Raw genomic sequence first — 13660 nt, 5'->3', positions numbered from 1 at the left:
TGAATGGCTGCTCTACAACTTTTATTATAGACAGTGGTGCATCAATCAATATCATGCTGGCAGAAAAATACTACAAACTATTTCTGATACAAAGTCTAAAATGGGACTGATATCCATCAGCATCAACCTCAATGACCATTTTAAAATAGTAAGTCAGCTCCTGTCATGGTTTCATGGATTAGGGAAACTCAAGAAAATGAAGGTGACAATGTATGGAATGGTATGGTGCAGTATGGTAAAATGAAATTAAAGAGAAATCATCACACTTAGAATAGCAGTTTCCCAGTGTAAAGTAATTGTTACATGCAATCGCTGAAACAGTAAAATCCTTTTCTCCATGTCAATTGTACTGTACTGTAGTAATATACTAGAATTTATTATTCTTGGGTACAGTTGTAAATGTGTGAATATATATATATATATATATATATATATATATACACACACACACACACACACACACACACACACACACACACACACACATACATATACACACAAATATGCATACATACACACATGAATGCTCCAAGCTTTCCCAAGCTGTAGGCTGCACTCGCCTGCATGAGACATCAAGCCTTCGCTAGGTACAGACAGCAAGTCTGCCCCTGATACCTCCACAGCTTGGGAAAGCTTGGGGCATTCATTTTTAGGCGGCAGTCCCTGCCGCCGGGTTTGCACCACCCCACAACAGGGGTCCAAAAGGTTTGGTATCTAACCTAGCCATATTTTGGAAATGCCTGTTAAGGATCAGGACAGCATCTACCCTTGAGTCCCATTCAGGTGTTTTAATTTGTTACCGACAGCAACCGGGCTAATTATTTTCCGGGACTTCCATACCCAGAATGCCCCACATGATCCTCCATCAAGCCCAACTGGGGGCGTGGCACACAACAGTATTTTAGGAGGAAGACCGGAAGCATGCTATTCTTTCCGCCAGCAGTAGCCTTTGAAAAAAGATTTTCCTTCGAAACACGTCAGGTGGGAGCTGACGGAATTGCTGTGGAGGTTTCAGGGGCAGACTCGCTGTCTGTACCTAGCGAAGGCTTGATGTCTCATGCAGGCGTTGGAGTGCAGCCTAGAGTTTGGAGTATATATATATATATATATATATATATATCTATATCTGGATGGCATTGAATGGACGGATATGTTGCTTATAACTCTGGACATAGAGTCCCTAAATACATGCATTGAACATTCCACGGGACTCTTGGCGGTCAAACACTTCCTGGACACTAGGCCACTTGAATGTTATGAACATAAGATGTTGATTAATCTGATATAGTGCCTAAACAACAATTTTTTCATGTATAGCAATGAAATGTATAAACAAATTAGAGGGGTGGCTATGGGAGCCTGCTTCTCTCCCAGCTATGCCGGTTTGTTGGTTGGCTGGTGGGAGGAGCAGGCTCTCAGAGCAACACACTCAGAGATGTATACTAGACACGTGAAACATTACCTAAGATGTATAGACGATGTGTTTATTGTGTGGCTGGGTGACAGACAGTGCTACCTCCTTTATCAACAGCATCAATGTTAATACTGCAAACCTAAAATTTACATCACATATCAATAAAGTAAGCGTGGAGTTCCTGGATGTAAGAATATACATCAAGGAAGGCAGTATAGCCATCACCTTACATAGAAAACCGTCAGCAAGAAACTACGCTTCATGCTGATAGCGCACATCCAAAACACCGGATACGGAGTATCCCGTATGGGGAACTCCTCTGACTCAAAAGAATATGTAGCACCCAACAAGATCTGGATATGTGTACCAAAGAGGCTGTGATGAGATTCAAAAATAGAGGATATAGTGACGCTGTCCTCAGGGAAGCAGTGGCCAAAGTAACACTTAGATCTAGGGAGTCCTTGTTGGAACCTAAGATTGAGAATAGTGATGATCAACAAGGAAATGACACACCCAGACTAATAATGACATACAACAGACAGGAGATGACACACCCAGACTAATAATGACATACAACAGACAGGAGACAAAAAGATGATTATTAAGTGTAATTGGCCGATTATACGCACAGATGCAGTTTTGTCACAAAATCTTGCAGCAGACCCTACCATTACTTTTAGGAAAGGGGTGTCTATGAGGTCCCAAATAGTTAAAAGCAGTCCAGAAGTTCACTCCCAAAAAAATGTGGTTACAGCCCAGACAGGGGCTCACTAAATACTCGACATGCAGAACGTGTAGATTTGGAGAGACAACTACTAAATATTCTATCCCTTTCCACCAGACTGGAATCCCCATTAAAGGCAGCTATAATTTCAGAACGGAGTACGAGGTCTATGTTCGGACATGCACCTGTGGCTTACGATACGAGGGGAGCACAAAGCTACAGGTGCATGTTAGAATATTGCAACATTTAAGAGCCATAGTGAACAATGATACAGCGTACCCAGTCCCAAGACATTTCAAGACTGCACATAACAATAACTTGGGGTGTCTAAAGTACTTCGTGATCGCAGCGGTTCTCACTCCACGTAGAGGAGGGAACAGGGAAAGATCTTTGCGCCAATTGGAGTCACGTATGATTCTGGAGCTCGATAGTAAAGCTCCCAATGGGCTCAACAATACGGAAGATCTCCACAATTTTTTTATAAATTGTTATACATTTTCATAAGTCTATATACATGCATTCAATTATAGAGTCATCATCCTAGATATCGGAAACAGTGTTGTGCCAAAATCTATTTACCTATATTTAGTTCCACTTGCTAAGGCATATATAAGAGGGAGAAAAGAATAAAAGAGAAAAGAAAAGGGACTCTGGAAATATTAGGGGATTCATCTCCTTTTACAATCATTAGTTTATCTGCTGCTAAGTTAATCTATTTTAATCACATTTAGTAACTTTTAGACACACAGATTTTAGGTCTGCACTAGCACTTTATTACATAGAGGGGCGGCTGCCCTACTACGATGATAGCACTTTTATTAACACGGGTTTTGCACTAATGCACTTGAAGTAACCAATTTTGCCGCTAAATGTAAGATATTTATTATTAGCTAGAGATTTTAGGGTTTAACGAAAATTGAATAACTGAGGGGCCTCGTCAGTCAAGCATTCTTGCAGACACAGGACCAATATTATTTTAAGGGGTGATATTTCCCTTTTAAGTGTTCTCTTTGAAAAATCCTGTTTTTATGGTTTTATGAAAGGCGCTATTTTCACATGTCGGGCCACCAGACTTAATATTAATATCTGATGCGATAACTATGAAATGTTAATGCATTGAAGCAGTTATACTTGCTTTAAAGTTTTTAAAATATTTAAATATGAAAGTATTTATTTATCTTTGTACACATGGCTTTAGCAATTTATTGCTGAGAAATGATAACAGTTAATCATTCATGTATACATATTTAAATATTTATGGCATGACTGACAGGGTCTTTCATACAACTATGCGGGACTTACTACAATATCGCCCGAGTAACCACAATTTTAAACATACAGAGATTAGGAGCTATTTGCTTGCATTGGCAAGCATTTTGGAGTGAAAACAGACTACTTTTTGGTGCTACAACACAGTATGAAGTCTATTTACCACGTGACACGGGGGAAGGGATTCATAGCAATATAAAAAGTAAAGGCGGACTGCATTTCCGCATGTGATCAAGGACACCGTGTTGTCTGAAACACGTCATAACGGCTTAGTGTAAAAAATCAACTTTTTTTGCCACCCATAACTGGAGTCCGGATCTCTCATCTTCGGCTGGAAGTTGAGAGAGCAAGAAAGATACATACACACACACACACGTGCCAAATTTGGTGTAATTCCGTTCAGCAGTTCGGGCTGTAGCTGCGTCAAAAGGTCCTATGGGAAAATGCATGTGGAAAACGCGTTTTGGGACCCCCCTTTTTTCTCGCCCCCGCTTGACGAATCACAGTGAAATTTTCAGGATAGGAGCGGACCGGAGCTGGCCAAAAGTTTGGAAACAAACAGGTCCTAACATATATATATATATATATATATATATATATATATATATATATATATATATATATATATATATATATATATATATATATATATATATATATATATATATATATATATATATATATATATAAGCTTCAGGGCGTGTTTGATCAACTGTTCACACGGTGGCCCGTACCGTGCAGGATAGCAACATCCCTCATCTTGGGAGGCTGCGGAAAGGAACATCCCCCATCTTGTGAGGCTGCGGAAAGGAACTGTGTCCTATCCAGTTAAGCAGCACAGTGCGCCTGAACAAATGCAGAGTGCCTTGCCCCTACCACTTCGGATCCTACTAAGGATAAGTTAAATGACTTTTAATTATCTTGTGCAGTGAAACCTACTTAGGACGATTTTTGCTCTAAGGACAAACTACTTGCCCCAGCATGCATTATAATTGTAACCAGCACTAAGCCAGGCCCATGGGGGGGCCGAGAACCAATAAAAAGCATGCTAATTACAGAGCGTGATTCTCTGCACGAGTGTTGAGCCTTTGAGAAAGTGGCGCTCCAGCCACGAAACGCATCAGGCAGTAACAGCCGAAGGGTTGAGGCAAGCTGATAAGGTACACCTGATGGCAGGCAAGCTGCAAGTGCATCCTGGAAGAGCTTCAGGGCGTTTGTTTGATCCTACTCTAACCATGGATCCCACTCAGCAACTCTGGGCAACAGCTTGCTTAATCTCCACTTACGGCCCCATCAGCGCCGGGGATGCTGGTCTTCACCTTGGAGATGCCCAGTAGGGACCATCTCACAGGGAAAGCCAGGATGGGTTCCCCAGCGGTTTACAGCGCCGGGACGCCCCGTTGCTGGGGCAGCTGTGCGCTTTACAAGTCTACAACATTTACATTATATATGAGATATATAATATATATATATATACATCTCAAAGCATTTCTTGGAGGACAGAGGGAAGACAAGGAGCACATTCTACCAAAAAAAACATTACAACTTCATGACAACTTCGGAAGACATGGCCTGCACGATTCATTCAATGTTGTCCTATACTAGCATATTTACTATACAAGAACCTCTTTTGAGTCACTAAAAAGCAAAGTAACACAGTCTTCTAATGACTAATCGCCTTTCAGCCCATGGGTCAACCTGCAAGGAAATTACAGGAGCGTGGGTTTTATTCCTAACAGACATGATCTTTCATCAGGCTAGCAGCAAATGCCAAACCAACCTCCAGGAAGAAAGAGTGAACACAGGACAAACTAGAAAAGTTAATAAACAACAAAAATAAGCATCATGCTCCTCTACATGCAAATATGAAGAAGAATACAGCTCACCGTGACAAACGACACAGCTGCTGGATCCTGGTACTGGACGAGCAATGTTTCCACTGGTAGCTGAATTTTTGAGCGACTTTTAATACGCTTATTTAGGTGAACCAAAAGCTCCATGACCTGGAAAATAACAGTATTTTATTAATCTTTTTAAAACATTGCCCGTTTGATGAACAACAAACAACTAGGCCAAGCACAATCAGAAGCTTTGTTTAGAGATAATGGGCTTGCACCCTACGTTCTACATTTAAGAGTTTTTATAAGTTTGGTAGCAGTTTGAATTAGGTCAGTGGTTCTTAACTTACTGTTCAGGGACCCATGGTGGTCCACAAAGCCTTCTCAGGGGGCCCGCGACTGCTTAGAAAATCTAATAATATTAACAGATTAGGAAATCTATGTAAATAAAGAACTAAAAAGTAAAATTCAAAAATGTCAATGAAAATGTGAAGTAACTTCAAATTGGAGGCTAAAAATTAGGTTAATATCCTTAGATTGACTTGTGGGAGCAGTTCAAATGCATCAAACAGAATATAGTATGGACGATAAGTGGCCTCAATTGAATTTAAAAAAGCCCCACCCTTATCATAAAAATTATGGGTTTTTTAAAATATTTGTTTGGGATTTAAATACATTATGTCATCATTTGTGTGTTTGTTTTATTAGTGTATGTTTTGTGTATGGTTTTGAAGTTCAAATAATCAAAAATATTAGCCAGGTTGCCTGCCTTTCAATAAATGACTATGCCGGTCCCCGGATTATAATCATGAGTAAGTTGTGTTCCCCGTGATCCAGTTATAATTACGTGGGTTGTCTAACGAAGTCAAAAGGTTAAGAACCACTGAATTAGTTCATTAACAGCAGCTTTATACAGCCTGGTGTTATTAGTCAACCTCACATGGTGGAAAAAACAATCTACCACCATGCAAAGTGTAGTTTGGTAAAACGCATGGCGCGGATGAAGGGTATTCCAATTACACCGTGACAGTTCACAACTCTCTCACTTCCATATTCTGGTGTTCTTGATGGGGCTAATCCTGCAACCCATCAGCCACACCCCACTGCTTTTGCAACACACCACTCACTAGCTCTTCAGCAAACAAGATGAGATACTGTTGTTCAGCTTGCAAAAAGAAAAGCAAAAGCCTAGTTTAAGAATAACGGGTGCAAAATGTGTTCTCAGATTTACGAAAATAGAACTGAGGCAATGAAAAATAAAGTCATTTGGTGAGGTTCACACAGTTCATGCTAGTTGGGAAGCCCCGTCTAGACCTTGGATATATTAGTTCCACTAAACACACAACCTTTAAAAGACACTCATCCTGCGAAGAATGTGTTTGCTGCTTCGACATCCGTTTTAGACTCAAAATGCTGTGACCTTTCTTTACGACTTCAGTGGCGATCCCAGAAAACTTGAAAGAATCTAACCTTTCTTAAATGCATCTGTAAGTCATCAAAATCAGATTAGATCATCATGATATCGGAGGTACAAACGTGATAGACGGTCTAATTGAATCTACCATGGAAAGATGGGAGTTTCCTATAGTTAATTCCCAAAAGTATTAACGCCAAAAATCGCTGCCCCAGGTAAGCAACTTTCCGATCTTAACCAATTAATCTTTGAATATGTAGTGAATGCACACCAAAGTGGTACATGTACTGTTTGAGGAGACTTGTACTGCAGTGTAGTCCATCGATCACAAGATTATCCAGTTCTAGGGTACTTCAGGTTAGTTATTCCACTTGCGTAAGCAAGTACTGTCGCCAAGTAAAAAGATAGCTTTGAATCCGACCAGGGACCTAGTCTACTTTAGTTTAGGCATATTCAGTTAGAACATCTACATAAGTCTTTATTCAGTAAAGGATCACAAGGTCAGCCGCTCGAGCAGTGGTTCTGAACCTGTGGTTCATGGGCCCATGAGGGTCCGCGACTCCTATTCAGTGAGTCACAAGACATATGACAATAATCATAATTTTTAGATAAAAACCCTTACACATATATTTCCTCCACCGAGAATCATTGTTTCATCGAGTAACAAAAAACAATACTTACTTGAAGGCAACTGTACTGTCTTCTGAATGTAATTGATATATGTACTAATATTATCACTAAAGATAGGTTGAAAAACTAATCATACGCATTTAAAAAACATTTTCAGTCATAAGTCGACTGCTAGTTCAGGACGGATAATCTCTGAATGCGCACAGTTACTCTTCGGATCAAAGCACACTCCGACCTGAACTAGCAATCAACTTCCGACTAAAAAAAAAAAAAAAAATTAATTGCTTATTCTAGTCTGGAGAAAATCATACGTATCTACACACTTCAAGATGCAATGATCAAAGTATACTGTGATCTACACATATTTACACAGGCAGTCTAACTAAAGGTCCAATAACCTACACTTCTTGCATTGTAGTGGGGGTACATCTGTACTTTTCAACAGAACTTGAAATACTTCAACAGGCAGAGTAGCATATCCTCGTAGGAATCATCCACTATTGCATAATGAGCACCATTGTCTTCTAGATTTTATGCAATCACTATCCTTGCCACCTTTTGACACAAAGACCCTGCAATGTCCACAGCTTGGTCTATACCAAGCTCGATTGCTGCTCTGTGTCTTTCCGAGGCCAGGGTCAATCCAGTTAATACTTCTGTACCAGCGCTTCAGCTGAGAGTTCGGATCTCACACAACTGATTATGGATTTGTAAATTAGACCAGGGTCTTTTACCAGTGTGTAGTTGGTCTCATATTTAAGCATGCAGTTGCAGAAGAAAGTAGTTCATATAGTGTATACTCCTTTGTATATCACTGTTGCATTACAAATCATAGAAATTACTCCAGTGGTGATACAGTGGAGTCCGCAGACATCACAGTGTTAAAAATCACCAGTCTAGCCAAACAGCCAAAGCTGTTTATCGTCAGAACTGAAAACTATGAACATAAAAGAACAGAGCAACTTGAAATAGACAGTATGATTCAAGTAATGATTAACAAGCCGACTATTCTACCACTAAATGCTTTAACATATAATGTTCAGTGTGGAACAAACTGAGAGACTTTTAAACACTACTTGCTTCAATAATATGAGTCAACCAATAAGAACAAACGTACCTTTTTGCGAACTCCTTCTTGTGCACTGGACAGTTTCAGAAGTACAGGAGGAAGGAATTTAGATATGATACTCTGCAGTTGTTCATCTGTGTCTGCATGGCCAAGGCGCAGGAAGACGCGTTCGAGTTGGTCTGAAAAGAGAGTAAATCCCATAAGCTTCTGGTTACATCTTCAAAATTTGCCAAAACATTTTTGCACCTTTCTACCCATACTGACATTTCACAACTGTGAGCTTGGTGCCTCTTCATCTCACTACTATTCTCTGTCAAGGTCACCTGAGATTCTTTGTCAGGAACGGAGGCTCAGATTAAGCTCGACTCATTTTATTCACCCAGCAGCCTTAACAAAACATTTTATTGAAAGACTGCAAATCCCATGAGTCTTTGCAACAACTCAACATGACAACCATAGAGTAAGTTCCATATATCAAATATCAAGGAAAAGCACTTCCTCTTTTTGCTTATTTATGCATTTTTATATAGCGCAGACTTTACCCAAAGGTGTCAGAGCGCTTCACAATAGAACCAAGTACGTTACATGAGAAGAATGTTACAAATGTACATGTTACAGAAGCAAACAAGATACAAGAAGAGGTATAATACAGCAATAGATGGCAGTCACTCGAAAACACACAAAAAACACACTAGGATGACACTTGTACGTGCACAGAATACACATTTACAATAGTTAAAGAACTTCCTTGAGGGACATGCAAAGGGGTGTATTAGTTCTGGAAGTGTCTTTGGAAGAGAAGAGATTTGAGGTCAGATTTGAAGGTCCGGGTAAAGGTGGTGGTACGGAGCAGTGGACGAAGCGAGTTCCAGATTCCAGATCCTGAGAAGTATTGAGCCATCGATCTTTCCCTTTTAAAAGTGGGGAGCTCAAGTAACTTCTCAGCATTACGAGACAGTCTAGAGCCTCCAGAGATTTTCAGTTTATTCGCCAGGTATCGAGGGGAGGAAGTGTGCAAGGCTTTGTGGGTTATACATTCAGTCTTGTAGATTGATCTTGCCTCAATGGGAAGCCAAAGGAGGGAAGACAAAATGGGTGTGATGTGGTCACTTTTTTTGGCACCAAAAATAAAACGAGCCGCTGAATGGAGAACGGATTTAAGAGGGGAAAGGTGGGATTTGGAAAGGCCAGTAAGAAGAGAATTGCAATAGTCCAATCTAGAGAGAACCAGCGATTGGACCAGGGTTTTTAGGTCTTGCTCCGGAAAGAAGCGTTAAATCTCCCAAAGAAGGCACAGTTGGTATTGAGCATTCTTTGCAATGGAATTGATGTGGGAGAGTAGATTGAGCCTTTTGTCAAGTAAGACACCAAGGAATTTTGCGCTGTCGACAACAACAGGTTTATTAAGTAGTTTCAGCCGATTCATCCAAGATTGAACAGGAGGAGGAGAGAGTGAGGTAGAAAAGAGGAGGAATTCAGTTTGGGAGGGATTCAGAATGAGTAGATGAGAATTGAGGTATTGTGTGTGGAAGACACCTTAAGGTAGATTGGAGTGTCATCCGCATAGAGATGGTAGAGGATCACAAATGTATTTAGGAGATTTCCCAATGGCTCCAAATAGAGATTGAACAAAGGGGGTGCAAGGATAGAACCTTGAGGGACGCCTTGACCTACCGCCAATGAAGATGAAAGACTGTTCGCTATTTTGATCATTTGGGATCTGTCCAAGAGGAAAGAGGCGAACCATTTAAGCACTGTGCCTTCCAAACCCATTCTGTGATGAAGAGTGTTACGGAGAGTGTTGTGATTACAGTGTCAAAGGCTTCAGAAAGGTCTAGAAGAATCAGAAGACAAGACTCTTCCTGAATCGAGTATACGCAGCGCATCATTGATCACTTGCAGCAGGGCTGTTTCAGTGTTGCAGTTTTGAATGAAACCAGACTGGAAATTGTCAAGAAGATCATTATCCTTAATATGACAGGAAAGTTGTTTCGCTACACATCTTTCTGTGATTTCCGCAAGAAAAGGGAGGTTAGTGATGGGGCGGAAGTTGTTAAGGTTGTTCGCATCAGCAGTGGGTTTTTTAAGAAGAGGGGTAACCTGTCCTGTTTTAAGGGCAACAGGAAGGAAGCCTTGACTGAGGAAGAGGTTAACCAGGCAGGTCCAATAGGAAAGAGTATGGGGGTAGAAGTCAATGGCAAGGTCATTAGGGATGGGGGTCAAAAGAATGGTTGGAGAGCTTTGTTTTGAGGATGCATTTGAGGAGGGCATCTTCAGAGAGGACGTCAAAGTTCTGCCAAATGACTAACGATTGGCGCTCCTCTAGGGGGGGTAGGATGCATGACCTGATCCACCAATGATTTCACCTTTTCGTCAAAGAGTATAGCCAATTCTGCTGCTTTCTTTGGCAAATCGTCAGCCTTGCTGGTTAGGAGAGAGCAGTTTGGATTTTTGATGAGGTCAAATAGTTTTTTTGGTCTGTTTTTGACTGAGACGAGGAGGGTTCTGAAGTGTGATGCTTTTTCATGGAAGATGTGTTTGTAGTAATTTGATCTTGCTGAACGTAGAGTAGCAAGATTAGTGGTGGATAGAGATTGTCTCCATTGTTTCTCCAGAATTCTCAGGTTCTTCCTTTCTTCATAAAGGGATTTGTTGAACCAAGGTGCTGAAGGAATAGGCCTTTTCCTTTGAAGTGGAGCAACATTCTCGATTTCGACTTCAAGGACTGAGATGCATTGGGAGGTGAGATCATGGACATCCAAGTTAGTGTCTAGCCTTGGAAGTGATAGCATAGCAGAATCACAGAAAGTGTCAAGGTCAATGTTTTTAGTGTTACGGAACCAGGTAGTAGTCCTTTTAGGTTGGCCAAGAGTTATAGAGTGTGATAGGCGAAGAGAGAAGGGGATGAGAAAGTGGTCAGACCAGTCTACATGAATAGGGATAGCAATAGTAAGCATTTCTGCTTTAGATATAACAAGGTCCGGAATGGAGCCCTTGTTTCAGTCCAGTGTTGGATAAGATAATTTGCTGAGAGAAAGGTGGCAAGCCTATTAGCAGAGAAATCTTCCAACGAGCCCCAGTGAAGATTGAAGTCTCCCAGGAAGATCTGTCTGTCACTTTGCGAATATTGGTCGCTGATGAAGTTGGTGAGTTTCTCCAAAAAAGAAGAGCAGCCACCAGGGGGGTGATAAATGGCATGAAATCTGAAGGGTGAGCAGTGTTGCACTTGAAGCTCAAGAGACAGGCATTTGATTGTACGGAAGGGTCGGTTAGGAAAAGCCTTAAGTTGAAGGGAGTTTCTAAAGAGGATTGCAACACCTCCCCCAACTATGTCTGTTCTGTCATTTCTAAAGATAGAATAGTCGGTGGGTAACAGAAGATCAAACATAGAATGAGAGGTGTCGTTGAACCAGGTCTCTGTGAAAAAGAGCATGTCGAGATTGTGGAGAATGATAGTGTCAGAAATTTCCAGTTTGGGTTTCATTGCAGATCTGCAGTTGTGGAGCAAACAGTGCAACTCTGACGAGACGGTTTTGGTGACAGGGGCGACTGGGCTTTGAGGGATGATAATGTTCTTGTAAGAGGGTGCCAGTTTGTTGTGTGCATTGTTGTCTATTTTATTTGAGCATTGAATAGTATGATTGGTGTTTGTGTGCTTTGTGGTGTCATATTGTTTTTGCATATAGTATCATGTTATTGTGGGGCTGTTCTATCTGTATTGTGTACAATAAAAGAAGTTTATACAAATGAATTTGATGAAAACCATATAAAAAAAATGTTTTGAAAAAATAAAAAACATGAAAATTGTATATTGACTTGTGGGACAATGATGTTATTTCCAATTTAGGATGTACTACAAATGTATTAATTCATAGGGAGACATTTGTTGTTACTGACAGGCAGTAATAAGGCAGATGATTAGTTCTGACAGAAGAGATGGTCAAAATAGTGTACAGAGGAGGCTTACTTGGAGAGGAAAGTGGAAGGGGGGGGGGTGGTGTTAGAGGTCTAGTAACTAGCCAGTAGGTTAGCGATGTCTGCAAAAGAGATTGTGATTGGCTTTTTTGGGTCGTAGGAGCAAGGTGCTTCTTGGGAGTTTGGGGAAGTGAGTATTTGCCAAGGGAATTGGGGTGTTTGGAAAGGTGAATACCCTAGTGCTTAAGAGTGAGATGGTAGCTTCAAGCTGGGAGAAAGAGGGGGTTGAGAAATCCTAAATTATTTTCCAGAGATGGTAGGGCTAAACACAGATTGTTAAGTGGCTCGATGGATACAGGAGGGAGTGCAATTGTCGATGGAGGGCAGGGAGAGGTGGAGTGCGGGGGGGGGTATTGGGGTACAAGGTTAAAGGATGGAGATAGATGTTTTTTATCTTTGCTGCTCAGCAGCCACTTAAAAAAATGCTTTTCCTTAATGTCTTGGATTTTGGGTATTGATTTACACTTTATGACTTGTTGGAATCCTACTGTTTGACCGTTGTGCATGCTCTGGAGCGCGTTGGTGCTTTTAGTTATCCAAGATGGACTGCCCTGGGCGATAACCGCAGTTCTCCACTAGAGGGCACCTACGGACAAGTCCACAGTTCAGCTGGGTCCTTCTGGGCCTGAATTCCAGGGTGGTGGCCTCACGCCGATACAGGTTTTTTTCCCTTTGCTCATTCTAGCCACGTCTTGCTTTCTTAGAGCGAGGCGCATGGTCTGCAGGACTGTTAAAAGATGGGCGCAGCATCCCGAACCATGCAGGTACATTTTTGGCATTCCTGTGGCATCTCGCTGCAACGAGATGCACTGTGACTTGGAAACCTCCGAAGGGGGTGTGGAGGGCGCAAGTCTCTTAGAGAAGGAGGCGTGCCCCTTCCCGTCACATTCTTTGCATTCCTTGGTGCGCGTCTCGGCATCCTGTGGTGCTTTCCTCTTAAGCGGTCAGTGAAGGTAAAACAGTTTACAAGCGCAAGAGACGCATGAAGCCCTGCATTCTGTGCATATTTGGCATAGTTTATGCTCTTGGTAAGTGGTTTCCCCCATGGTGCTTTTCCCCTTGCGGCCCATTGTATTTAGGGGACCGTATTCACATTTTTTCCCCAAGAGCAGATAACAAGCATTGGCTAACCCAAATTTGCCTCCTGGGTCAGCTGGTGAGTGTTTTATAACGTTTTGCCTCAATATTCCTGCCTATTGACCTCGAATGTCACCTGATCAGCCATGGCGGGTGCTTTTGATGAATGCTGGGAGTCCGTTGAGGAGGAGTTGACGTTTCTCCATACTAATGAGAAGCTAGTGGATGCTACAGACGCATCCTTGGAGAG

General features: G+C 41.5%; 1 protein-coding gene across 2 annotated transcripts in view; it reads right to left on the bottom strand.

Annotated features, from left to right (window-relative positions):
* Window positions 1-13660, bottom strand: part of ECPAS (Ecm29 proteasome adaptor and scaffold) — an 819497-nt gene that overhangs the window by 748878 nt on the left and 56959 nt on the right. For both annotated transcript variants that reach the window (XM_085641278.1, XM_085641277.1), the window contains exons 2-3: window positions 8407-8537; window positions 5294-5410 (exon numbers count right to left, since the gene is read on the bottom strand). In XM_085641278.1, the coding sequence (XP_085497404.1) occupies window positions 5294-5410; window positions 8407-8537 (248 nt within the window). The remainder of the gene's footprint in view (window positions 1-5293; window positions 5411-8406; window positions 8538-13660) is intronic.

This window comes from Triturus cristatus, chromosome 2_2 (genome assembly GCF_964204655.1).
Source record: "Triturus cristatus chromosome 2_2, aTriCri1.1, whole genome shotgun sequence".
In the NCBI taxonomy this organism is placed as follows: Eukaryota; Metazoa; Chordata; class Amphibia; order Caudata; family Salamandridae; genus Triturus; species Triturus cristatus.
This window is presented reverse-complemented; position numbering and strand designations above follow the sequence as displayed.